General features: G+C 44.4%; 2 protein-coding genes across 2 annotated transcripts in view; one reads left to right on the top strand and one right to left on the bottom strand.

Moving 5' to 3' along the window:
• The first annotated feature begins 8,849 nt into the window (after positions 1 to 8,849).
• slc16a6b (solute carrier family 16 member 6b) lies at positions 8,850 to 20,992 on the top strand. The gene is made up of 6 exons (XM_034089097.2): positions 8,850 to 9,098; positions 10,161 to 10,408; positions 12,443 to 12,586; positions 13,297 to 13,425; positions 18,877 to 19,782; positions 20,354 to 20,992. The coding sequence occupies exons 2-6, from the start codon at positions 10,177 to 10,179 to the stop codon at positions 20,632 to 20,634; spliced, it is 1,692 nt and encodes a 563-aa protein (XP_033944988.1). The 5' UTR covers positions 8,850 to 9,098; positions 10,161 to 10,176; the 3' UTR covers positions 20,635 to 20,992.
• A 560-nt stretch (positions 20,993 to 21,552) lies between these two features.
• The window catches only part of gna13b (guanine nucleotide binding protein (G protein), alpha 13b), a 44,805-nt gene continuing 38,841 nt past the window's right edge, over positions 21,553 to 27,516 (bottom strand). The window contains exon 4 of the mRNA XM_034089118.2: positions 21,553 to 26,653. Within this exon, the coding sequence (XP_033945009.2) occupies positions 26,282 to 26,653 (372 nt within the window). The 3' untranslated portion in view covers positions 21,553 to 26,281. The remainder of the gene's footprint in view (positions 26,654 to 27,516) is intronic.

Here is a 27,516-nt window from a genome sequence, read left to right as displayed (position 1 = left end):
GACTGGGGGCTAACGCTACAGATAGCTAAAGGCTAAGCTACTCTGTGATATCTCTTTGTTTTTGCCTCACCTCAATGCAGGTAGCCGTTAGCATATACTTGTGACAACTTGGTGTCCTGTGATTCAGAGTGGCGTTTACATCCCTCCTTACTCTGTTCTAAGGCATAAACATGAACACTTATAATTTAGTTTTTTGGACAATCTTAGATGTGCCTTGACATCTCTGCTCAATTGTGCAATGTTTTGAATAAAGAAAAAAAAGAAAAGGAAAAGAGTTTGGTTATACCTGAAATACAGGAGGGAAAGATTACACGTTAGGGTGGATGGCGTTGTTAGACTACTCCTCACCAAGTGTGGAGTGGTATCAAGCTATACTGGAGTGTACAGTAAGGAGGGGGGAAGAAGCCTGGGTTATGGGCTTTGGGGTATGTGTTTTGGGGCTGATGCACTTAGAAGCATCCATGTTGTATATGTTGTTATTATTTGTGTTACTGTTGTTTAGGGGTACTCTAATATGTTGCTACATGAAAAGTCCATTTGGAGTGGATAGTTATGACCAGCGGACTAGAAATTAAATTTACATCCTGGAATTGTAGAGGGATGCAAAAGATTAAAAAGGTGAAGCAGGTCATGGGAAGGTTAACGGATTTACAATCCAAAATAATTTTTCTCCAAGAAACGCACCTGGTCTTGAATGAAGACATCAGAATAAGGAGGAGATGGCGGGGCGAGGTATTTTCAGCTCCTTTTACTACCCAGGCGAGAGGGGTCATGACTCTTATACATAGGTCCATTCCATTAAATGTCACAAAGGTAATCGCAGATAAAATGGGAAGGTATTTGATAATTCAGGGTACTCTGTACACAGAACGTCTTAATCTGGTTAATATTTATGCACCAAATAAGGACGACACACATTTTTTCAATGACTTGTTCTTTATCTTGGCATCTCTCGAAGGTCAATACATTATAGCTGGAGACTTTAACTGTACTCTAGACCCTGTTAAGGATAGAGCTTCACATATAGACAAGACTCATAACAAAAGTAGGAAAATTATTCACCAGTCCATTAAAGAGCTACATTTGAGGGACATATGGAGGGACAGATACCCTGGATTGTCAATGTATTCCTGTTTTTCTAATACGCATAAAACATATTCCCGAATTGATTACTTTTTAGTTTCTGCAAGTTTGGTATGCAAAGTTAAAGATTGTATGTATGACAGCATTCTGATTTCGGATCATGCCCCGAATAGTATTGTGTATGTAGACCCAGGGCTGTTGAGGGATCCCCCCAAATGGAAATTCCAGCACAAATGGTTACAGGACTCAGACCTAATAGCATTTCTGGGAAAACAAATTGATCTATACTTTACGCTTAACACCTCTGAAACTTCTGCAAGTACTAGGTGGGAAGCGTTTAAGGCTTATATTAGGGGTCAGATTATTAACTTTACGAGCTCCAAATCTAAAAAAGCCAAACAAAAAATACTATTATTAGAGTCCAAAATTAAAGCCATGGAAAACACCTATTTTAGAAATCCCTGTCCTAAATTACACCAAGAACTGTTACTATTAAGAGCACAATATAATGAAATGTCAGCCTCTAAAGCAGCAGCTAACTTACTGAAGCTTAAACAATCCATCTTCGATCAAGGGGAAAAGTCAGGTAAAATCCTGGCATGGCGTATAAAACAACTTCAAATTGAAAGGACTATCACTGTGCTGAACAAGGGGGAGACCGTTGCAGACCCTGTGGCAATAAATGGGGCTTTCAGGGATTATGATGAAAGATTATACAGCTCTGAAATAGACGAGGGGACAATGCTCCAGAGTCCATTCTTAGATAGCCTCACGATTCCCAAATTATCGGATGAGGAAAGTTTGAAATTAGAGAATGTAGTGTCTTTGGAGGAGATTTCCGAGGCAGTGAAGAGCATGAAATCGGGGAAAGCAGCAGGACCGGATGGCCTGCCCATCGATATCTATAAAAAATTTGAAGCGAAATTAAAGGCACCCCTTTTGGAAATGTTTATTGAATCTATTCAAAATGGAATACTTCCTCCCACCTTGAGAGGGGCGCTGATCACACTTCTGCCAAAACCTGGGAAATCAAATGACAAGTGCGAAAATATGCGCCCTATAAGCCTCCTAAACTCAGACTTGAAGATACTTTGTAAGATCTTGGCAAGGAGACTGGAAGGCCTGCTGCCTGAAATTATAAAAGAGGATCAAAATGGGTTCATGGTTGGCCGTCAGGGATTTCACAATGTGAGACGGGTTTTGAACATTCTACATGACCAAAGGGGGGCGCCGGATACAGCTCTCTTGGCATTAGACGCTGAGAAAGCTTTTGACAGGGTGGAATGGTCCTATTTGTTTGAACTTCTTGTCCGCTTTGGGGAGAAGTTTTGTAATTGGGTAAAACTTTTATACAACGACCCGTATGCAGAAATAATTACAAATAATATCATATCAAAGCCGATAAGGATCGGTAGGGGCTGTAGACAAGGTTGTCCTCTATCCCCCCTTCTTTTCTTAATCGCAATTGAACCATTTGCTATTGCTGTGAGAGAGCACACAATGATTTCAGGCATACATGTGAGAGGGTTTGACCATCGAATAGCTCTTTACGCTGATGACGTGATTCTCTTCCTTAGAAATCTGGAGAACTCTATACCGGCTCTTATGGATCTGATTAAAGGGTTCAGCCAAATATCGGGTTACAAAGTAAATAATTCAAAATCCTCCATCATGCTCCTTAACTCGGAGGAAAGGTCTAACCCACCCAAACATGCTGGTCATTTTAGAACAGTAAATACTTTCACTTACTTGGGTATTCAGATTGTCCCCAAATTGGAAGATATTGTGAACTCTAACTATAATCCGATTATAGAGTCTATTTCCAAATCAGTTGATAGATGGTCAAACCTTCCGATCTCTCTAATGGGTAGAATTAATATACTCAAGATGAATGTTCTCCCCAAGCTTTTATATTTATTTCAAAACATCCCCCTGCCACCCCCACCAGATTTTTTTCCGAGAATGAAGAAAATGTTTAGTAATTTTATATGGAATAACAGACGCCCCAGGCTCCGTTTATCTCTTTTGTACTTGCCTTATGATAGAGGAGGATTACAGTTCCCTAACATGTTGTGGTACTACTGGGCAGCTCAGCTGAGGACATTGATGTTTTACTACACAGAGGAGAGGCCTCCGGCATGGAGGGATGTTGAGTCTTGCTCCTTAAAGCTCCCACTTCCTACTTTTTTATACTCTGACAACCCTAAAAACCTTAAAAAAACTACAACTAACCCTATAGTTAAAAATATGATTGATGTTTGGCAGGAGGTTAAAAAATATATGAACGAACCCTCTTCTCTCTCCGGGTTCAGCCCAATATGGGGAAATACTCTTTTTGTGCCAGGGAATGCCGATGGAGGTTTTAGACTATGGGCGGAAAAGGGGGTGGGACAGTTAAAAGACATTTTTTTTATTTTTTATCATTTGAGGAACTTGTCAGTAAACACGAAATTCCTCGTAAACATTTTTTTAAATACTTGCAACTCAGGAGCTTTGTAGGAGCGAACCAGGACCGACTCATGCTGGCCCCGAGAAAGTTTTAATTAAAAACCCCTTTGGGAAGGGCATCATATCTGAATTCTATGATCTCCTGCTGGCGTTCTCCTCAGAATCCTCGAACTCTAGACTCAATGCTTGGAAAAATGACTTACAGGAAAATCTAACATTGGAACAGTGGAGCACAGCTTGTAAGGTGGCCCAAACACAGACGGGTAATACGCGTCTAAAGCTTCTGCAATACAAGTGGCTAATGAGAGTGTACATTACACCAGAAAAATTGAATAAATGTAACGCTAATATCCCAGACACGTGCACCAGATGTGGGGAAGGAAAAGGCACACTGTTTCATTGTATATGGTTGTGTCCAAGAATAAAGGAATTCTGGGAAGAGGTTAGGGTAACAGTACAGAATATTTTGGCGATCAGCTTAAAGCTGGAACCAAAAATGTTCCTACTTGGCCTATATCCGGATGGACATAACATACAACGTTATAAACAAGTTTTTTAGATATATGTTTACTCCAAGCAAAAAGAGTGATTGCCTTAACATGGAAAAAGCTGGGCAAACCTAGTATTGCACAGTGGTTTAGGGAACTTTCTTTATGTCTGCCTTTAGAAAAAATCACTTACATTCTTAAAGACAAACAAGAACTGTTCCAGAAGGTCTGGGGATGTTTTATAGAGTACACCAAGAACAACGACCTATCTCAATTTATGAACGAAACTGGGGCAGGATAATGCGATAATTCTATAATGTGCTACAATATGGTAAAATGTAAATGACTGTGATATCCTCTGTAGAAATACGGTCCTATTGCTGGAAAACTCGATGATTGCAGATGTATTAGAGTGCCCTTGTGGTATGTACCAATTTAATTTAGTGTTGCTACTTTTCTTTAATGTAAAGTAGTTGTCCTGTGTATATATGTATTGCTTTTGGCTCTATGTCTTCGTCCTAGGTGATTTTTTGTAAACTGAAAATCAATAAACATATTTATAAAAAAAAAAAAGATACTATATGTATGCATGTAGTACCACCCTTGCTAGCGATTCCCTCTCTAGTTTAGCATACTCAGCTTCGTTGTCCCTGGCCATAGAATCACGATTTTATGGGGCCGGAAAAAACTGGGGTAAAATACACACTAGCCGGTACTACGCTATATGGAAAGGCCACCAAAAACTGTCCTGGCCTGGACGCTAAAGGACGTTAAAACGGGGCTAGCCGCTGCAATGGAAATGCGCTATAACATACCTTATTCTTACTCCGAGCACTACTTCTGCTCCTCCGTCGCTTCACACTTGCAGAGGGCGATTTCTCTACTGGCCGAACTGGTGTCCTGGTCGATGATGACACCAGAAAGACCGATGGTACTGCATCTCCATTGAGTAATGGTTGTTCTTTAAATCCATGTTATGTTTGATCATACTCTCAGAGTAGTCGTCCGGAAATGTGAAATGTTCGCTGCATACATGAGCCTGTGAATCTCTCGGTTCGGGCCGGCCACATTTCGCTAGCCACTGCCTCCGAATGTACTTCTTACGCTTACCTTTTGGCAACAGATGGAACCGAGCATTCCGTGGATTGTTCCTATCCGAATTATGGCAATATTTTGCGATACAGTGAGGCATATTTGAATAGAGAAACTACAGTAAATAACATGGAGATCAACGTGTCTTCGAAAACCAAACGCATGGATTACGTCACGTCCGGAAAATGGCGGCGCCCACAGTGTTGATGTTATTTCGGTATATAATCAGTTTAAAATCACTGATAATGTCATCGGATTAAAAAAAAAAAGAGAGAGAGAGACTGGCAGAGACTGGTCTGTTTTATCGGATGATAATTTTTAAAAAATGAGTGTCATGAGCATACCATTCCTTTAAAGCAATGTAGCATAGTAGCCCTGTCTGATATAATGCCAGATGCTGTGGTAAGGCACGGAGGTAGCTCATTTGGGATATCACCAGTGGAAATCGATTTTATGGCTTTCCAAAATTTCCTAGGGTTATTCAGGTTTTCTGTGGTAACCGACAAATAGTACTTTGATTTAGCACTTTTTATTTGAGATGTGAAGCTATTTCTTAGCTGCCTAAAACTAAAACTACCTCTGAGCCTGATTTCCTAGCCTTAGCCCAAGCATTATTTCTCTCATGAAGGAGACTGGACAGCTCAGCAGAAAACCAGGGATTGTTTCGTCCCTTCACTCTAAATGTACGCAGGGGTGCATGTCTATCTATAATTTTCATAAAACCAAGATAAAAATAAGACCATGCAGTTTCTACATCAGCACACAGATTGATTCTACCCCAATCAAAATCAAACAGATCATGCACAAAACCCTGCTCCACAAAGTGTTTTTTGTCTCTCTTTGTGATGACACGTGGTTTAACCTTTTGGACCTTAGTGTCCCTAATTGTGGCTACAACACAGTGATCACTCACATCATTAGCAACTACTCCCACAGATGAGTATTTATGTGGAACATTTGTTAAAATTAGATCAATTAAGGAGGATTTGTTTGGGGACTTAATATATATATGTGTGTGTGTGTGTGTGTGTGTGTGTGTGTGTGTGTGTGTGTGTGTGTGTGTGTGTGTGTGTGTGTGTGTGTGTGTGTGTGTGTGTGTGTGTGTGTGTGTGTGTGTGTGTGTGTGTGTGTGTGTGTGTGTGTGTGTGGTGTTGGTGTGGGTGGTATATATATATATATGTATATATATATATATATATACACACACACAGTGCAATAAGCTTCTTAGTGCAATAAGAAGCTACAGGGACGTTAATCTAACGTCGGTAATATTAACTTTATTTAATACAACATTTACGGTACAAGATGTAATCATACAGCCCATGTAGTATAATAATGAATTACAGCAAACATGTGCAATGTATCCATTATTACAGCTCCGTGGGATGGCAGTAAAACGATATTATATCGAGTCTCTGATGGTGTTACGTTATTATGAGAGTGCTCTGTTTGATTCTGAAATTGTATATATTATTTATATAAATATATATGTGTGTGTGTCTCATTATACCGCACTGTGAATTAATAAAAAGTAAATATATAAGTCGTCATGAACACATCTGTCCATCAGATAGAGGGCTGCTGTGCCTCCTGTCATCATTAATGGACGTCTCTTTAAAATGAGTTCTCATTTCTCTAACCGCCTGCTGCTTCCCCTCCTCTCTCCTCGGTTCCCCTCCTCGGCTCCTCGGCTCCTCCGCTCGCATCTCCTGTGGGCGGAACTACGTCTCGAGGAGGGGAGTTAGAGAAATGAGAAAGGGCCTTGGGTTGCCGTCCGGAATTGTCCAATATGGCGCACCATCTCGCACAGGCGCAGTACAGATCGGGCAGGGGGACGGATCGGGTAGTGACAGTGACAATAGAGGCTTCTCAATACTCAAATTTCCCCTCCTCGACTCCTCGACTCCTCGGTCCTCCGGTAGTGACCCGGAAATGAATTTCAGCGCGCCATTTTGAAGGACGTCTCATTTCTCTAAATGCACACCGAGGATCGAGCATCGAGGAGGCTCTCTGGAGGAGCTATAACCGAGGATACACTGATGGTTCCTCCACGGCTCCTCCGCGGATGCATTTCCGGGAACGGTGGAGGCGTGACGCACGGCCGGACTTATCTCAGCCAATGACAGCTCTGCATGCATCCCCTGGATATTATTTGAGAACCTGCTCTCATCGCAACGCGATGTTTACAGTGAGAACAGCTGTGAGGTCCTGCAGAAAGCAGAGCAGTGTGTAAAATATATATCACTCAGTATAACAGGCCTACTCTCTTTATTTGCTTTAGTTTAGTAGATATCTACAAAGAGTCCATATTTTTCTAAAACCATTTAGTGCTTCACATAATAAAATACACAACGGCTGTAGCCTGATTATGCTTTAGCAGCTGTAGGTGTGTGTGGTACAGTATGTAGGTGTGTGTTGTACAGTGTGTAGGTGTGTGTTGTACAGTGCGCAGATGCCGCGGACAGACGGGTCTCAGTTGGTTTGATGTCCTTACTTTTAATACTTGCAAATACAACTTTTGGCCCGTAATTTCAATTCCCCATTTCAGCGACCAGAGAGAGATGGGGGGGGGGGGGTATATCCAGTCTCTGACTGTGTTACGTTATTATGAGAGTGCTCTCATACTTTAAATTGTATATATTTATATAAATATATTTGTGTGTGTGTGTCCGCATCTGTAGCCTGTTATTGTCTCATTATACCGCACTCTCAATGAATTCAAATAAAATATGTGGGGGAACAATGTTCAGCTGATCTAACAGAGATTATAAAATATGACAAAACACTCGACAGCTGATGCAGCTGTTGCCACGTCATAATGAACGGACGTCGCTTTAATATGACCGCTCAGAGGAGAGGAGTTCTCATTTCTTTAAACGTCTGCTGCTTCCCCTCCTCTCTCCTCGGTTCCCCTCCTCGGTCCTCCGCTCGCATCTCCTGTGGGCGGGTCTAAGTCTCGAGGAGGGGAGTCGAGGAGGGGAGTCGAGGAGGGGAAATTTGAGTATTGAGAAGCCTCTCAAGTGCAGCCTCGAAATTTCTCCTAACGAAGTACGCCGGGCTCGGTAGATTTCCAAGTATGCTGGAGATTGGAACAGTATACTTCGGCGGCACACGATGACGTAGTATGCTTGAAATAGTGGCTCTGCAGCAGCTTCACTCGCGATTGAGAAACACACACGTACACGCACGCGCACGCACACACACACACACACACACACACACACACACACACACACACACACACACACACACACACACACACACACACAGAGAACCCGAACGGTGGACCGGATGCTGCCTCTCAACTGGAATAAACCAAACCCGTTCAACACATCTGCGCGCCCTGATTACGCGTTTGCTTTGGAGTTGTATTCACGTACACGCCGTAGATTAGTTATTTGTAAGGTTCATATTCTCGGAATTTCTTGAGGAGTCCAAAAAAACGACATACATTTCAATTTAAATGTGCGATAAAAACTTTTCCCATCAAATGTTATCTTGGGACCATTTTTACAATTCCAGACTATTTGTGATTGAGGACATGTCGTTGAGGTAGTTAACTCTTCAGTCCTGATGTTTTTTCACCATCACCTAAACGCAGCATCAGAACAGTTCTGCATTTGTTAATGTAGCTCGCGCTCTTTACATGTACAGTCTGTCCTCGCGCCGCAGAAGGACTTCCCGTGTATATCTCACCAAGAGGAACGCCCTGCGCGTTCATGAAGCCGGGGAGGTTGCGCGCCCCCGTTTGAATACTGGCTTGAGCCGGTAAAGGACTGCCAACACAGGCGGAGCAAGACTCACAGGAGATAGATGCGGCTGTAGAGCGAAAATAAACCAAAACAATACCAGCTTTTCTATTTGCCTTCAATTAGCCTATTACTTGCTTAAATAGGTAGCAACGTGACAATGAAATGACGACAAGATAGGAAACGCGGCCTTGTTTCACCAGAAGGCTGCTTTTCTAACTTCTCTTGTCACCTGTCGGTAAGTCAAATGAAGATGTTATCATGGCAGCTGAGAATGCTGTGTGCTCCGCTCACCGAGCCGCCGGCAGCGGGCAGCTGTCCCGCCTGCTTAAGGATGGCATTCCAGTGGGCAATAGGCAGTAGACAATAAAGATCCAGAACACAGGCTTTAATTGACACGCCAATATATCTTATGAATATATGCGTATTAATCACCTGAAAAAATGGCTTATGTAAATGTGGACTACTCTTCGTGTTATGTCAGCGGTCGGTGAGGCTGCTGCGGCACACTGACATCACTCCTGCTCCTCTGCACTGCGGGATCACATTGTCAAGAACAGTGTGGAACATCACAGACAGGACAGTCCGTTCCACATGCTCTCACATAGGCGTGACCACATTATTATAGATGCCTGTTCACCTTTTCCATACGTGTTCTCAACTGTATGTCATTTAGTTCAAATCTAAGCTGTACAGAGATACGGCTGATGCCAAGAAAAGTATTTGAACTTGAATTATGGTCAATAGATACAAGTATGTGACTTATATCTAAAACCTGTTCATATTTCAGAGGAACACATCGCTTCCTGTGCCTGCAATAACTATAACACATTTGATTTACCCTCAACTAATGTGTGTGCGTGCGTGTGTGTGTGCGCGCGTGTGTGTGTGTGCGCGCGCGTGTGTGTGTGTGAGTGACTTTGTGGGAGGAGATAGCCCAGTGTTTTGTTGACCCAGCTGATGTTTTGTTTCCTGAAGTCGAGTTTCCCATGCAAAACGTTTTTCTTAGAATTCAGAGTTGGCCGAGGGGAAGCTTGATCCCATGAATACACTTGGCTTTCCACTTTTTGAGGAAAGTTGTAAAAAGTACTCTTCAACGGTGATGTTTAATTAATTGTAATTGTCATGCTGTGTATTTATCATGTTGCTAATAATTGGTTAAAGACAAAGTACAACCCCTTTCAAAATGAACTATTCAAACTCAGTAAAATACACATACAAATATGAGAGAAAATAAAGAGAGGTGCGGGAATGAGGTTTAAAATGAGGTGACTGATGTCATCTGTGTTTCTTCCTCCAGGTGGCGTGCTGTTGCCATGAAGGGGCCCTCTTTCCAGCGCTGTTTGGCTGCAAATGTTTACCCAGAGGTACCTGATGGCGGCTGGGGCTGGGCTGTGGCCCTGGCCTTCTTCCTGGTGGAGGTCTGCACCTATGGGGCCCTGAAGAGCCTGGGTGTCTTCCTCCAGGATCTGATGGAGGAGTTTGGAGAGAGCAACAGCCGGGTGTCATGGGTCATCTCCATCTGTGTCTTTATCTTCACCTTCACTGGTCAGTCACTTCCCTCACACGTTTCCTTCTTTTAGTTTACTTTTAGTAATCTGCTTCTAACACTGGCAGACATGTGCAACACAAAGACTACTCAGAGAGAGGAAGCTGTGACCGCCAGCAGAGCGGCACGTTGGAGGAGAGCTCATTACTCCGGACGGGCTGCATCCAATCATTGCTTTCATCGTGCTAAGAGATTAGTCGTGATGACATGTGTAGCTGACCGGGACACTAGCATCACAAAGGCTCCACAAAAAGCAATGAAATGTTTTCTTTGGTTTTAGAATATTGCAGAAATATTAAATCAGTGGCAAACAAACGTATACAATGTTTATTTTTTAATTCAGCGGGATAATATCCATATATGAACACCCCTTCACACCACTGTGTGCTTTATCATTACTCAGTCATTCCTTTGACTGTGAGCCACGCGTCATCTCTGCTTGACTTACTTAGTTGCTGATTCATTTTCTGCTGATAAAGTCCGCATTGATCAACTAAATGAGATCATTTGAGATATTCAATGTTTAACAGAAACTACAACTGTAACTTCATCCCCTCAGACTCATGAGGTCTGTCTTCGCACATGGAAATGTGACATTTGTAAAATACAGCTTTGTGCTGTGAGGAACAGCTGTGGCCTTACCACTGAGTCTGTCTGACACCAGATGGAAGAAAGAGAGAGAGAGAGAGAGAGAGAGAATTAATAAAATGTAACCCGATCGTTTTCATATGGGTGTTTACAGTGGCGTTTCTATATGTACAAAAGTGGTGGGGCACCAACAACTTAGATGTGTATATAAGCTCCTGCAGAGAGGTTCATGGCTGCTGAGGCACTGACTCTTCAGGTTCACAAATATTATATTTTGACCTAAATCAAAATATAATATTATTTTCAAAAGCCTCTTTAGTCTGATGCTTCGATTAATTTTAAACGGACAGTTCAACAAAAGGATACCCAAAACATGTAATTTTATCATTTAAATATTGAATTGTTCTCTCTTAGTAAGATCCCATTCTCAATAAAATTGCAGTCTTACCTTGACTTGAAGATAAAGTCCATGTGCCTATCCCTCTGGACAAAAATCTCTATTACTTTTTTGTAAAAGTCCTCCTTATCTTCTTGTAGTTTCAAAAGTCTATCATAAATCTAATCAATAGATTTTTGATTCGAAAATGATAAAAGTAGTGTAGACGTGTGGATATTATCCGGCTGAACAAAACGTACATTTATCTAACAGCTACGTTTCCCACAGATCTTATTTTGAGCTATTTTCTAACATCCTATGGAGAAATCTCATTGCTTTTTTGTGGAGGGAAGCCATGCGCAGCTTACTTCCTGGTTTTAGGACGCGTCTCTCTCCTCCTCTTCACACACCACACTTTTCGCGGCACACGTACTTACAGCCAATCAGCTCTGAATGATGTGAGATGACGTATGGTGGGGATGGCAGCTCTATGCCCCTATGGTCATTATTTTTTTGCCACACACATTAAATAGGACAATACTCTGAGCATGCGCAGTGTAGTTTTTATAGTCACCGTTGACTTAAACAGGGAGAGGGAGGGGCAGGATCGGGTTTTGTCACACATGGCTATTGTTGCTATGGAAACAACGTGACGGAGTGTGTGGTTCGAGTGCCACCGTGTGGCCTTCTGTAGGCATCGTACTTGCTTCGGCTGTTGCTTGGCCGTTGACCAACTTCGGGGCCATCTTCGTGCGAAATTCGCAATTCCATATTTGTGTGTCCATCTGGTGTCAGTTTCAGGACAGTGTGACGCCAGCCTTACCCATGCACACGCTAGTAAAGACACATAGAGAGAAGAAGGCATGAAAGTCTGCAAATGTGTGATATGCTTCTGACCTGCTGCATTTAAATGTTGATTTATGCAGGTTATTACGCTGCATGTAAACATGTTGTCCAGTCATCTTTGAGTAACCAGGTGTATTTTCTGCACATACACGTGTCCACTATTTATTGGTCAGAGGCCACGTCATGGTTTTGTGCAACTCATATATTTTTGTGTGCAAACCAGCCCCCCTCGCCACGATACTAAGCAACCGCTTTGGCCACCGCTCAGTGGTGATGGTGGGAGGCCTGCTCATCAGCCTGGGCACCATCAGCTCTGCCTTCACCAGGTCCATCAACCAGATGTATGTCACCATTGGAGTTATCTCAGGTACTTAACATATCTATCTATCATACATATGATATCTATCCATCCACCATCTATCCATCCGTCCGTTTGTGTGTTTCTGGCTTTGTGTATCCTTGCAGTATGACTGTTATGCTCATACAATTTGAGGTACTTTGCTTTAGTATTTCAGTTTCCCGCTACTTTATACCAAGGTAGGAGGTAATAAGTCCACCACTGGTCATAAATGAACTAAAAGGGCTCCTAGCAGTGTTAACAACCACATCTGTTTCTTCCATAACTGTCCATGACTGATGGGGCTTTCACACCAACGCGGTTCCAGGGCCGGTTCGGAGCTAGAGCCTGAAAAGCACCGTTTTTTCCTGTTCACACCGCAGCGGAAAGCATAACATTCCCTTTCAGATCACAATTGTCGGAACAGGAAGGGGCTGAAGAGGAGTGAATTAATAAGTTGAATGAAATTGGATTGGATGATAATGAAATAGGTGGAATAAATTGCCTCTGAAATGGACCGCAGCTAACTTAAAAACCTTTCCCCTCTCTCCCTTTTTTTGTCTTTACATGCCTTTTGTCTTGCAGCAGTAGCGGTAGCAAAGCTGAATCACCTCACACAGCCGGCCACCTTTGACAAAGGATGGACCTGACTCCTTGATCTTTGACTCAGCCATGCAGTGTTCCTTCCATTTGGGCCAGTGGATGTTATGTCCCCTTCTCCTCTTCTCGTTTGTTTGCAGGCCTCGGCTACTGCTTCACCTTCCTCCCAACCGTCACCATCCTCGCCCAGTACTTCTCCACACGGCGAGCCCTCGTCACCTCTGTCGCTTCCTCCGGAGAACCTTTCGCTATATTCGCCTTTGCTCCAGGTGAGTGTTCGGTATTAGGGGGAGAAAAATACGACCTTCGTCATTCATTCCTTATTGCTGCCCATTATGAAGTGGAAGTACCTTTTAGAATACAGAGTTTAAAAGCTGGAATGGTTGATTGACATAAAAAAAATGTCATCAGAAGTCTTACATTTCGATGCCAGGAGTGAGAAATGTTAGTCACACTAACTTGCCTGCTAAAAAAAGACCACACCACTCCTTAATTAATCAGAATAGGTTTATTAGCAAGTATGTTTACACATACCAGGAATTTGTTTTGGTATATGTGTATTGTGGATTTGGAGAAGGTTGATGGGAGATACTGTGGTGTGGGGGAGTATAGGGTGAGGGGGTCTCTACTCAGGGCCACCGAATCTCTGTTCTCCCAAAGCGAGAGCTGAGTCCGGGCCTGGCAGTAAGTCGGACTCGTTTCCGGTGAGGGTTGGCCTCTGCCAGTCACCAATCCTGTTTGTGATATTCATGGGCAGGATTTCAAGACGTAGTCGTGGGGGATGGGGCTGCAGTTCGGTGGGCTAAGGATTGCATGGAATTTTCAGGGCCGATACGAATACCGATTTTTAAGTAATCAAGGAGACCGATAACCGATATATATATGTGCAGTAATAATGAAAACCGTGGTGTCTAAATAAAAAAAACACAAACTCCAACACAAAACTTTGTTTAAATGCCTTTATTATGTTTAATTATTAAAAGAGGACTTTTTAAATGATTTATTTGATTAATTGAATCTTTACAAATAAAAATGCAGTGAGCTCCCAGCAGCATTAATAAATAAACAAAATAGCTCCCTGAAGTTATATCAAAAATGTGTGTGGCGTGTGCATGTGTAGAGCGAGAGAGAGAGCGAACGTAGTTTCTGGAAGTAAACGGGAGCAGCAGCAGTTATAAGTCTGTCCACGAAGTTAGCTGTACAAAGTCCCAGGTAAACACACCAGTAAACACACCGGCCTCCCAAGAGAACGCTTGCCTGTCCGCCTCATTAAAGAGTGTGTTAGTTAGTGTGAGTCTCTTCTCTACCTCTCATACTGCCTGTCACTTCTTTGAACTCTTCTGGGGACTTTCTCTTATTTGAACCTCCTCTTTTACTGGCGTTTGGCCCGTTACCGGCAGTATTACAAACTTTGTATCAAAAGTTGCCGAGAAAGTCTGTATATATGAATCTGCGCGGGTGCCGTCTGCATTTCACCCAACTATCACGAAACGCTTTGTTTGAGCGGTAATTAACCTGTTAAGCCCGAGAGACCCCGGTAACGGGGGCCTCCTGCAATATCTTGCAGAAAACAGTGTCTGAGGGCATGTTCATTTAATAAACTATGCTAAAAACTGCAAAATGGCTCACCTGTGTGGTAGTCTGGTCAAAAGTGGTCTTCAATGGCATTAAAACGACAAAAACGCTGCTGAAGTTAATCCATAGGTTCATCCAATGTGTCTGTGTCCCTTTGAATGATTTCTGATAATCCATGAGCAATAAATCTGCTTTTCGGTTTTGAGATGTCAGACCTAGAGACAGCTTCACTCTGGAGCAAAACTGTGTGCGTGAAGACGCCATCTTTTTTTTAACATAAGTGTGCTCGGGACGATTTCCCTTCAATTCTATTGGCTCTAACGGTCAGAAAGAGATGTCACATGTCAAAATCGAACAAGGGGGGCCAGAGATAAGGAAAATCCACCCAAATGGCCCCAGAAGAGGTTTTTGTTGCTAAATCTGTCTAAAAAGGTCAAATATCACTTGTTTTGCATCAATATTGATACAGGGTACTTATTCTATGTTGTACTTTGGATTCCTAAAGCTTTTAGTCTACTAACCCATCATCCAAGGGTAGTTTTCACTATAAGTACAACATATATTTTGGATGGACACTATAATTTACAGTTTTTTACCATGTTCAATCTGAATTTTCTTTAAAATAAAAACATCTTTATTGATTCTGACTTTTCTACATCCAACTCACAGGTTTATCATTACTTTGAGAAAAAGATTATTAATTTAACCCTTTTAGAAGGGAAGATATGGTCATTTGTTCTGGGGATGTCATTTTCGAGCCTGAGACCTGAAAAACAGGCTCAGGGCTAAACAGGTTAATGAAACAATTTCACAAAACTCCTTGACAAAATACCAGTACTACAGGAAAATAATGTGAATTCATGAGTTTAGTGTTTGTTTTTATTAAGCAAAAAAGGCCGCTATTAATGTCGAGCCATGTGTTTATTGTAACTTTGGCAATACCTGCTGCCGTACCTTCGGGACACCGCTCACTCAGATGCTCCAGTCTGCAAATGCAGATCTGTGGCTTGATGCCTTCAGTGTTGATAGGTTGTTACTTGTGATGTGTAACCAATCAGATAGTACTGTGGGCGGGACATTGCTCAAGACCACAGACAAAAATGCGACTTTCTCAGAGCCAACTTTATTATTATTATTTTCACAATAAAATCCGATACCGATAATCTGTAAAATGCTGAATATCGTCAACTTTTCTTTTCTTTGGTCCACTCATTGTTACAGATGCAGGTTCAAAGGTCAATTAGGTTCAAAGGTGAATTATTGCGTCATCGTTTGCGTCATGACGTAACTGTTTACGTGCCTTCTTATGACCCACACAGCGTTTTACGTCGCTGATTTTCTCTGCAACACCGCTCACAACAACATCAATCGAGGACTGCGTCGGGTAGTTTTTAATTATACGAAGCCAGATTAAATTAAATAAATACATCTCCAACCTTATACCTTTCTCCAGAGTGCCGTGGTGCATTGTTTATTAATGTGATTCAGCTGCATTACTGCCCGCTGCAGTGCTGCTCGTCCACCGGAGTTTAGTCTACTGCTAACTCGCGGCAGCGGCCGCTGTAAAGTCTTCACTGTCCGACTGTCACACAAGCAGCTGATAAATATCCCCCATCCCCTTAAGTGAATGTGTTTCAGTCTGAATGGACGCTGTTTGGCATCACAACGCTATTATGAACGTTTCTCTGGCATTCGACAGGTAATGTTAGCATAGCAACCAAAGCTAATCAGATTATCTTGACTACTTGTTGCTATCATATTGTGGCATAAGCCGTTTTCTACACGCATATTTTACCGGCATCGTTTTCGTTATGATTTTACTTGTGATGGCCACATGTAGCCCATGTATTCATTCCCAGGGTGTCTGCGGGGTCTTAAAAAGTATTACAAGTTGATCAATTTAGCGAAAATTAAGGCTATTAAAAAGTGGCGATGAGGTCTTAAAATGTATGGAAAGGGTCTTAAAAAAGGTCTTAAAATGTATTGCATCTGACTTCATGATTCCTGCATATACCCTGATTCCATCCGATAGCTGCAATAATACAAAACAGGAAAACGTCTGCCTCTTCACATTGATCAATAACAGTGAATGGATGGTCATTAAAGTAAGGTAAAAGAAACAGAATCACACTAAGCCTGGTTAGTGTTGCCTGACTTTATATACGTGTGTAGTCACATTCTAGTCACTTTGCTCAGCGCTACTGCTTGTCGCCATGAACTGTTATTGCTCCGATTAATCTTGACCCCCCCTTCAATGTAAGCGTGAGGTATTTGGTTCTTAGATCTTGCCGGGTTGCCGAGTGGGGCCAGCTAAGAGAGAATAGACCAGACTCCAGCAAAGGTCAATTGTGTCTAGAGTGCGCCATCTAGTCGGATCAACTGAAATGCCGGGGATCAGGGCCGTATCCAGGATTTCCTAAATACCGAGGTCCAAACATGCTGGGGGGTTCGGGGGTATACCCCCCGAGATTTTTGAGATTTTCATGATCTAGCTTTGTATGTTGGGGGCGGGAGATTAAAAAAATCCCCAAGCTTTCAGACACGCCCACCTCCAAGATTTGTTTTAAAGCTGCTGTGTGGGCAGGCCGTCACTCTTTCGCTGCTCCAATACAAGTCCGGGCTGCGGTGGTTTGTTGATACATGTCGTCTTCTTCTGTTTGCTTTAACAGAGGCTACGTAGTTATGCAGCGCCCCCATAGTCAGTAAATGGAAGTTCTACAAAATACCCCGTTTAGTGCAATTATTTCAAAAGTTTTGTTATATACACAGCTCGGAAAAAATTACCGAGGTCCGGACCTCGGTGACCTCAATGGTGGATACGGCCCTGCCGGGTATTGCAGGAAAAAGGCTAAATGAATGCGGTCTTTACTATAATTTGGACAATTTTGTACCAATATTCGGCGAGCCGGATTAAAAAGCCCAACGGGCTGTATATGGCCCGCGGGCCTTAGTTTGCCCATGCCTGTTCTAGAGTGAGGGGACAAAAAGAGAGCTGAGCCAGAAGGCAAAGCTCTGAACAAGATCGCGGATACAAGCGGCCGAGATGGGTTTTCTCCGCAGGGTGGCTGGCATCTCCCTTAGGGATATGGTGAGAAGTTCAGTCATCCGGGAGGGACTCTGAGAAATACTGTAAACTTAGCTAAATGCTTTCCATATTCTTGTAGATAGTAGCAGGAAGTGAGCGGATAGTGGCCAAATGGCGGTACTACAACTTCCATGTAAGTCTGTGACGTCATGGGCCCAAAAAGACTTATTCCTATTGATTTACATTTGGACAGGGTAGTCTCTATAAATCAGCACATCATTTCTTTTGGGCCAAATAAACTTCCCAGTACAAACACTTTTATGGTCCTATGTTATACAATGAGTTTAAAGCCTCTCCATTCATCTGACTGAGCTGAGACCTGAGGTTCTATGGGTTCACATCCCCAGATTACTGAGGTACTTTTGTTTCTACAGTCAGGCCCTTTTGGCTTCATGCGCAGCTGAGCAATTTCATAGAAATGAACGGGGCCCTGCTGCCAACGCAGTATCCAGTTCTCTTTGTTCCTATGCACAGCTATATTTGGAAATCCAGTGGAGGACAACTTGCCACAGCAATGCAGAGGTCATTTACGTCAGTACACTGTTAGCAAGAGGTCCTATTCACCTCAAAGTTGTTTTTGCAAATAACCTTTGTGAGACTCGTTGAGTGCTTCAGAAAGCCACACCGTGTTTCGCAAGTCATTTTTGAAGCAGCAGCAGTAGGAGATGGGTTAGTATCAGCAGTACATGAATCCAGCTCTGAGGAGTGTTTGAGTGAACAGTCAGGCTGATATCAATGGGATCCAATTACTAACTGTAACATTGGATGGCGGTTCTGCATGCTCTGAATACAAGCCGCCAAGACGGTACCTAGAAAGAGACAACAAAGATGCGACAGGTTAAGTAGAAAGAGATAGTGGAGACAGGAAAGGAGGAGGGGAAAGGGATGTACAGTAGGGGTGTGGGTAAAGATGGTGTAGGAAGGGAAAGAGAGGGTGGCTTGTGAGGCAAACGGCCAGAAGTGTTGGGTGTGAGCAGCTCAGCAGTCTGGGGACTTCATTTAGTGAGGAGTCACAGAGAGGAGATGATCTGGTAACAATAAAGCCTCCCTCTGTCCACAGCTCTGACCACACTGAAGGAACACATTGGCTGGCGCTACTGTCTGGTTGTCCTGGGAACCTTTCAGGCTTGTGTGATTGGCTGTGGGCTTCTCCTTCGTCCAATCATTATTGACCCGGAGCCTGTAGAGGAGCACCATGAGTCAGACAAAGAGCAGCAGACTGTTTACGCGCTGGAGAATGAGCAGACCAGGACCTCCATCAGTTCAGGGGGGTCCCAGGGTTCAGAGGACTCCGGGGTCAACTCCCTCTCCGCCTCCAGCTCAGACCTGAGGACTGCAGGAGCTGAGGGGCAGGCTCTGGTGGAGTGGGAGGTGAAGGACAATGAGGACAAAGAGTCTTCAATGTCCACACCAACTATCCAAGTGAAGGAGAAGGATGAGGGGGTGCTGGCAGAGCTGGAGGCGGGTCCTCTACAGCGTCCCAGCCCTAGACTCCTGGACTTCTCTGTGCTCAGAGACACGACCTTCATCTGGTACTCCCTCTTTGGGATGTTCGCCACGCTGGGCTTCTTCGCCCCGCAGCTCTACGTCATCGAGCTGAGCAAGAGCCGGGGGGTGGAGCCCGGCCTGGCGTCCTACATGCTCTCTGTGATGGCTGTGGCTGAGATCCTGGGCCGGCTGTCCATCGGGGTGCTGCTGAGCAGGGTGCGCTGCAGGAAGACGCTGCTGCTGCTGGGCTGCGTGATGCTGCTGAGCCTGGTGCTGCTGGCCTTCGCTGTGGTCTGGGAGTTCTGGGGTCTGGTGGTGTGCTGCGCCCTCTACGGCTACTTCGTGGGCACCGTCGGCTCCATTCACATCCCCATGCTGGCTGAGGAGGAAGTGGTTGGTATCGAGAAGATGGCGTCCTCTGTGGGGGTGTACCTCTTCATCCAAAGCTTTGCTGGGCTGGCAGGGCCGCCACTAGGAGGTAAAGATCCTCTACTCCTCTTCTTCTCTCTTACCCGGTCCACCTTCATTATCACCACACACATGGAGGCGTTTGTAGCTCAGGGAACCCCCCCCCCTCACGGCCTTACGCATCCAGGGCAATGTTGGAGCAGTGCATTTTCACATCAATATAAACCTCAAAGTGAGCATTAATATTAGGCAGCTGGAAAGCGAAAATAATTAGTTATCTTAACAATCGCAAATAAAGGCTTTAACACACAACGTTGTTGGTACAGGTGAGTTGCATCTGTATTTATATTATATTATATATTAATGTTCAAAGATAACAACAGCAAGGCTCTGCAGTCTTAATGAAGACGGCGCACTGTATGACTGACCGGCAGCGTATACCAGGTCCACTCCTTTCTTCCACATATTATAAAAAAGCCACAGACATATCGCATTAGCAGGTGAGTATTCCACATGTCATGTATCCGTCACACTGTGTGCAAAGGCCTCCAAACAAGTGACAGATCCTTTCCTATGCCAGTAGACAAGAATGCCTTCATCTGTTGTCCAGCAGCTCCACCTAACCCTCTCTGGTCCTGCAGGGGTGCTGGTGGACGTCACTCAGAACTACGGGGCTGCCTTCCTCTCCTCTGCGGTGGGCATGGCTCTCAGCGGCGTCTGCCTGGCCATGGTCGGCCCCGCCAAGGCCGGCATGTGCCAGAGACGGAGGCCCAACAGAGAGGAAGATAAGTGCACGGAGGAAGAGGACAAAATGTCGCAGGACAGTGGACAGCCAGACTTTTTGGACGTGGCCCCTGAGGACAGTTCACTCAGACAGACTGTGGATCAGAACAGCACGACATCAGAGACGCTCACATTCTGAAAAGCTTGAAGCCCCCCCTTTAGGAGAAGTCCCTCCTCCGAGACCAAAGGCATTTCCCCCTAAGACTGTAGAACCACGACGGACACTGGCAGCCACCGAGGATGGTTTGAGGAATGCAGAACTCCACAATCACAATTATTTCTAGTGTCTCCGTTCCAAAGCCACTCACGTCCTGCCTGTGTGAGCAGTCTGCGCAGAGGACCTTTTCTTAATGCGTTTTACTTTGATTCAGTTTATAATGATATTATGATGATCATTTGTTTTTTATTGAATTAAAGCCACTCCTGCCTGTTAAGTGCTGCGCTGCTTTCATCATGTATTTTAAATAAAACATGGCTTTAGTGGGCGATTTGGTCAACTGCGTGATTGTTCATACATTCCTTTAAATTCAGGTGAGGTATGGATTTGGATAAAGGTATTTGAAATACTAAATAATACATACATGTAGTTGCTACATGATATGGGTATATATTACTTAGTCTATTATGCGTCCTTCAGGCTCCGTCTGAAGGTTAGGGGCTCTGGCTGGAGTGGACCATCAGTCAGCACGAACCTCACCATGTTCTCCTTGATAAAGAACCACATCATTCAAACTGGTTCGAGGGGTTTCAAATGGATTTTTAATTGAAGCAAAACATATTTCATCTAGTTCTTTAAAGTGAGACTCAATTTGAGTGTATCCCCTCAGTCTTTCAGCCCGACACACACAAGTTAAAATTGTATTTTAATTGTACGATTTGTCATCGTCTTCGCCTTGCTCTGAACATAATGTCTTAGGCTCTCAGCACGTCAGTCCAGAGACCGTATGGAAAGGTGAACCATTACATTTATGCAGCTGTAAAACGTATGCGCATCTTTTGGAAAACCACGATAGTATGAAATGTAAAGGTCTTGTCCAATCAGGCAGCACAGACATGATTTAAAAAAACAAACAGTTTATTTATGTTTGTTTTAGGAGTAGAAGGGTAAGACAGCATAAGTTAGACTGTACATGGAAAGCTTTTCTATCTTCAAATATCAAAAGTGGGAGAAACGCTTTATCTGCCTGTGGCATCATTTCAAAAAACCTAAAACAGTACATGAAGTATAAAACGTTGGTTAACAGGATTGTTACGGCAGTAGAGGCGGAGCATGGAGAAGGAGGCACTAAACATCAGTATATTTAGCAGATCCTTAAACATACATTTGTATAAGACACTGGCTTTAAGAGAATCATCAGTCAGTCAAATCATCATTAGTTTTATAACACCGAGTGACGGGTGGAGCAGTGCTGTTGCATAGTGTGGACTCTGGAGGGGGACAGTGTGCTCTCACGGCTAAGAAAGAAAGCCTTTACCTTCTCCTGTCCACCAGACGTCACCGAGCAGAAGCTGCAGCGTACAACACTTCTATATCAGACATTTCAGAAGACGAGAGTCTGTGTTCATGCTCCACATGCAGCTCTGGAAGCAATAATCAAAGAAGGCCTCTTCCCTAAATCAGAATAGTGTCAGTTCCCGGCATGATGGTGCTGACCTTGATCCTTAAGGCTCTGGGAGACAGACTGACTGAGCAGGTCTCTCAGTCTGTTCAAAGAGTTGCTCACACCATCTCACGGCCTCTTCACATGGCACAACGAACACAGGTGTGAGTATGAAGTGTCAGCCAGGATGAGTTTAGTCTGCTTCCCGTCTTATCTCATAGGACCTGGGGAACACTGGACCAACTTCACCAAAGGAGAGGCGATAATGGCGTCCCATTTAAATGAGACTACTCAAAGACATTAGCTGCCTTTAGCTTAGCGGTGGTGATGCGCAGCCATGTATAAGTGTCATAAAGGTGTAACTGCACCATGGATACATGGAAATACTCCTTAAGAGCGTGTTCTGGACAGATCATTACTGGAAGAGGACATCCTTGAGTTTGGCACTGTATTAATTCTCTATGTATTTAATGCTTCTTTAAAAAAACATCTGCGTCTTAGTGTAGCTGCATGGGATTATTATAATTTAGTTTAGAGACCCAACATGTAATTATTGTTACTATTATTCAGCAGCGTAGGCTACGTCTGCAAAGACACGCAGAAGAGTACGACTCACGTAGGCCTATGTGTGTTTGTCTGAAGCGTACTGAACCTTTACAGTGAGGGACAGAGCAGAGCCACCAATAAATAAATCATAGTTATATATATATATATAAAATATACAGCCAAATGGACACTTCCGCTCCTGCTCTTCAGCAGGGCTCAGAGCAGGCGGTGTCTGCTGCCAGGCCCGAGGAGCGCTGAGCTCAGGGTCACGGGTCAGACTGGGATGCTCGTCTCTTGGACGTGTCTTTGGTACACGCGTCTGACAGCTCCACGTGTCGCTAAGCAGCAGCATCTCCACATATTAAACCACTTTATCATTTTGTTTAAAGTATAAAGCTAACGTTAGGCCATAAGGAACTACAGCAAGATAACATGACTTAATGCCACCACCGCTAAGCTAAAGGCGGCTAATGTTGGGCGTGATGACTTGTAGTTATCTCATTTCGACACTTGTTAGCAACTTGAAAGTGTTAATATGCCAACTCATTGCTAGGTTGTAGGACTCATTCCTGCGGCGCTCTGTGACGATGGTTTAGCTCCATGATAGAGCTGACAGTCTGAGGCTCTGCTGACCTCAAGTCTTTCCATGTCCTCTGGCGGGCTGCAGGCTGTCTGAGCAGCAGGGCCGTGTGCAAAGACAAACACTGCTTCATCCAGATGCACACACTGGCAGTTTGAGGAATTCACTGCGCTGTTGTCGGTCAGCTTCTTCATCTCTTAGATTTGTGAAAACACACACCCTGGTTAGCCATGTGACCTTGTTGCTCCATGCTAACCCACGTTGTGAGTGGGTGACTGGAAAGACTGCAGGGGACAATAATGATCTGATCCGTCAGTCCCACCTTACAGCCGATCATTGTTGGAGAACAAACATCAGATCCAAGAGGCAAGCGGAATTATTCTGCAAAATGGAGGATTAAAAACATGATACAGAACAGCTATCTCAGAGGCTGGAGCATCGGAGCCACATGAGGACTTCCTGTGTCCTCACATCTGGAGGAAGTTAAGGAAGACACCTTCAGGCAGGCAGCAGGCTCATTGTCACACACACACAGGACTGAGGACGGTTACAGCTGTTAGGAACTACATAAGGACACGTTAGGCATGACAGGAAGTCCAGAGGACAATGAGGACATTAGTGACATACTGGCTGGATATTAAATACCTTTCTTTTTAACTTATGGAGGAGAGACAGAAAGCAGTAACACAGGTACCTTTCAGGAAAATACAAATGATCTGTTGAACAAAGGAACAGACTGAGCCACCTCACCACTTGCAGAATAATACAAAACACTTAGTGGTAATCCTACAGGGAGAGAGAAGGGACACATCCGTCCTCATGTCTGACAGAGAGGAAGCTCCAGGCCTGGATGTGAGAGGCCGGAGCCCTCAGGGTTACAGCTTTGACGAGACCAGCTTCACTAAGTACAACTATCCAAACATTAAGTTACTGGAGATTTACACTGAAGACATTTTTAAACCAATGTTCTTTCATCTTGTGCAAGGCTTGCACATATTACCTTAAGATTCTGCCTGGCACATTTGACATGTTTGGACATTCCTGTAACTCCATGGATGTTAGATATGGAAATGATCATTTGAACAGGACTAGTGAAGAGCGCCTCAGTGTGCAGCGTTGTGACGCAGACACTGAGACGCAGACACTGAGACGCAGACACTGAGACGCAGACACTGAGACGCAGACACTGAGGCGCAGACACTGAGGCGCAGACACTGGGACGCAGACACTGGGGCGCAGACACTGGGGCGCAGACACTGGGGCGCAGACACTGGGGCGCAGACACTGACATGCAGACACTGACGCAGACACTGAGACGCAGACACTGAGGCGCAGACACTGGGACATGCAGACACTGGGGCGCAGACACTGGGACGCAGACACTGACATGCAGACACTGACATGCAGACACTGACGCAGACAATGTGACGCATGATGCAGACACTGACATACAGATGCAGACACTGGGACGCAGACAGTGACGCAGACAGTGACGCAGACAGTGACGCAGACACTGTGACGCATGATGCAGACACTGACATGCAGACGCAGACACTGACACTGTGACGCAGACACTGACGCAGACACTGACATGCAGACACTGACGCAGACACTGACGCAGACACTGACATGCAGACACTGACGCAGACACTGGGACGCAGACACTGGGACGCAGACACTGGGACGCATGACGCAGACACTGTGATGAAATCAACAGGGAAACTGTTAATCGACAGCTTTCAAATTTCCTTTGGGAACTTTGGGTATGATCTTTTTCCACACAAGATGGTTGCCATTCAAATATGTTCAATAGAAGAAATTGACTTAATTCCCTTCGTCCACGTGCCCAAGTATCTGGATGATGGTATTTGCATAGGAAGACACAGAAAGGCCCTCTGGTGCCACACCGCTCTGTGCAGGGCTGCTCTCACTCGTTTGGTTGGGAGTTGCATCACATGCTTTAACCCTTAAAAACAGCTAGTTTGAGGATTGCGATTCAATCCTGATATGGGCAGAATGGAAATATCACAAGATGTTTCAATATCCAAATGTATGTAGGTACAGCTCACGTGATGAAAGGGGTCACATGACTCAGTGGGTGGTCCTGGTTGGAGATGGCCAGAGTTCAGCTTCAGAAGAATAGTGGGACCGAGTGGGGGTGCTGGTTGGCTTAAACCAGACCGGTGGTGTTAGCAATGTGCCCTGAGAAACTGCAAATACAACGTGTCACTATCACCCCTGATAGCACGCCGTTTCACTTTACAAGTGGTATCTGGATCCAGTTAGCTGTAACAGAGTCCATCAGGAAAAAAGTGTCAACCCCTTTAAAATATAAGTTAGAGAAAAATGCATAGGTACAAACAGTATATTCATATATTAGAAAAGAAACAAATGATTAGAAAAAACTAGAATTAAGTGGACTTTGGAACGGTTATTCCTATCTGTGTGTGTGTGTGTGTGTGTGTGTGTGTGTGTGTGTGTGTGTGTGTGTGTGTGTGTGTGTGTGTGTGTGTGTGTGTGTGTGTGTGTGTGTGTGTGTGTTAGTTCAACTGCCCAAAAAGGAAATCCCCACAGTGATGTCATCATCAAGCGCCAGTGGAACGCAGATGTAAAACAGGAGACGGAACCAAGGAAGTTCTGAACAGGAAGGCAACACCTGGTAACAGCTTCTCAGTGACAGTGATTACCTACCCCCCCCCCCCCCCCCCACAGAGAGGAGTGTGGGGTGAATTAAAGCAACACATAGTGAGGACACATCACACAGGGTGCAGATTCACTGTGGACGGGGCTGGAGGTCATTTACAGTGGTTTCAAGGCGAGGGGGGGGGCTCTGAGCCAACGGTGGCTGTTATAAGTCTTAGTGAAGCAGCTCAGTAAGGCAGAGAAGTGTGGGGGGAATGGCTGTAGTAGTGGTGGCTTTAATACACAGTCAAAGTTCTAGAGAGAGGAGCCGCTCACATCAGTGAGGGAGGACGGACGGGTGGAGAGAGGCTGCCTGCTCCCTGCAGGACACCCGCTTTCCTTCTGCCTCCACCTATCCCTGCTCCCCCCGCTCCCCCTCACTGCAGCATCAGCAGCTTGATGTTGTCGTGCAGGATGGTGTCCTTGACGTCGCGGAACACCAGCCGGATGTTCTCCGTGTTGATGGCTGTGGTGAAGTGGTGGTACAGCGGCTTCTGTTGGTTCTCACGGCGCTTTTTACGAAAGCACTCCACCAGGAAGCGCTGGACGTCTGCCAGGCTGGAGGGCTCGCCCGAGAACTCAGGGAAGTAGTCTTTGATGGACACCTGCTTCACCTTCTCCTCCAGCAGGTCCGTCTTGTTGAGGAAGAGGATGATGGAGACGTTGCTGAACACCCGGTTGTTGACGATGGTCTCGAAGATGTTGAGCGACTCGCTCAGCCGGTTGGTCTGCCGGTCCTCCATCAGCACCTGGAGTGTGACAGTGCATGTGAGTGCGTGGGTTAAAGCTGACAGCGACAACTTTTTCTCATCAACTATGAACATACAAGTACAAGTACCACATTAAAGAAAGGGTTATTATATTGACAGCTTTTTCCTTCATATTTGTACAATATGTCTTTAAACAATAGTTTGATTTCATGCGCTGTGTCACATTAGCTGAGAAATTCCATTTATTATTATTATTATTATTGTTATCTATTCAGACCAGAGGCCAGAGGCCTTTACTACGAAACAGGATTTTGGCTTAGCGGCTAACTTCAGGGAAAACTCCGGCTTTCCGGTCCTACGACGCTGGTTCTTTTTTTCTTTCTATATTGATTGTAAGATAGCACAACTAAACAGAGTGCAGACAGACTCCTGAAGCCTCCTCTCCACATGGACTTCAACCTCTCTGTGAAGGTCAGGGTTAATGCAGCATGCTGCTTTGCTGCTTCTGTACTCTGTGCTCTTTCACTCCAGTAGAACCATCAGAAACCAGTAGAAACCAGTATTTGACCAATAAACAAAACAATTGACAAAACTTTGAACTATGAAATATATTAAACGTTGGTGAGCTTCAGCGGTAATGCCATTTTGGAGCTCCCTCGCAAATACCCACGGGCTAAATTGGGCTGGGGCTGTCCGGGGCTAAGCCCGGCACATAGGACGATGCTCTGATGTCATCACCCTCACACATTTGTCATATGTTTACAAAAAACGATATATATGTTAAGACTTTTCTCGTTCTTAATATAGACTATATTTAGGGTCGATATGTGTTGACCTTAGACTGTATATATATATATATGTGTTGACCTTAATTTAAAATAGCAGATCTCGGTGACCGGATA

Source organism: Pseudochaenichthys georgianus, chromosome 8 (genome assembly GCF_902827115.2).
Source record: "Pseudochaenichthys georgianus chromosome 8, fPseGeo1.2, whole genome shotgun sequence".
NCBI classification, from domain to species: Eukaryota; Metazoa; Chordata; class Actinopteri; order Perciformes; family Channichthyidae; genus Pseudochaenichthys; species Pseudochaenichthys georgianus.
This window is presented reverse-complemented; position numbering and strand designations above follow the sequence as displayed.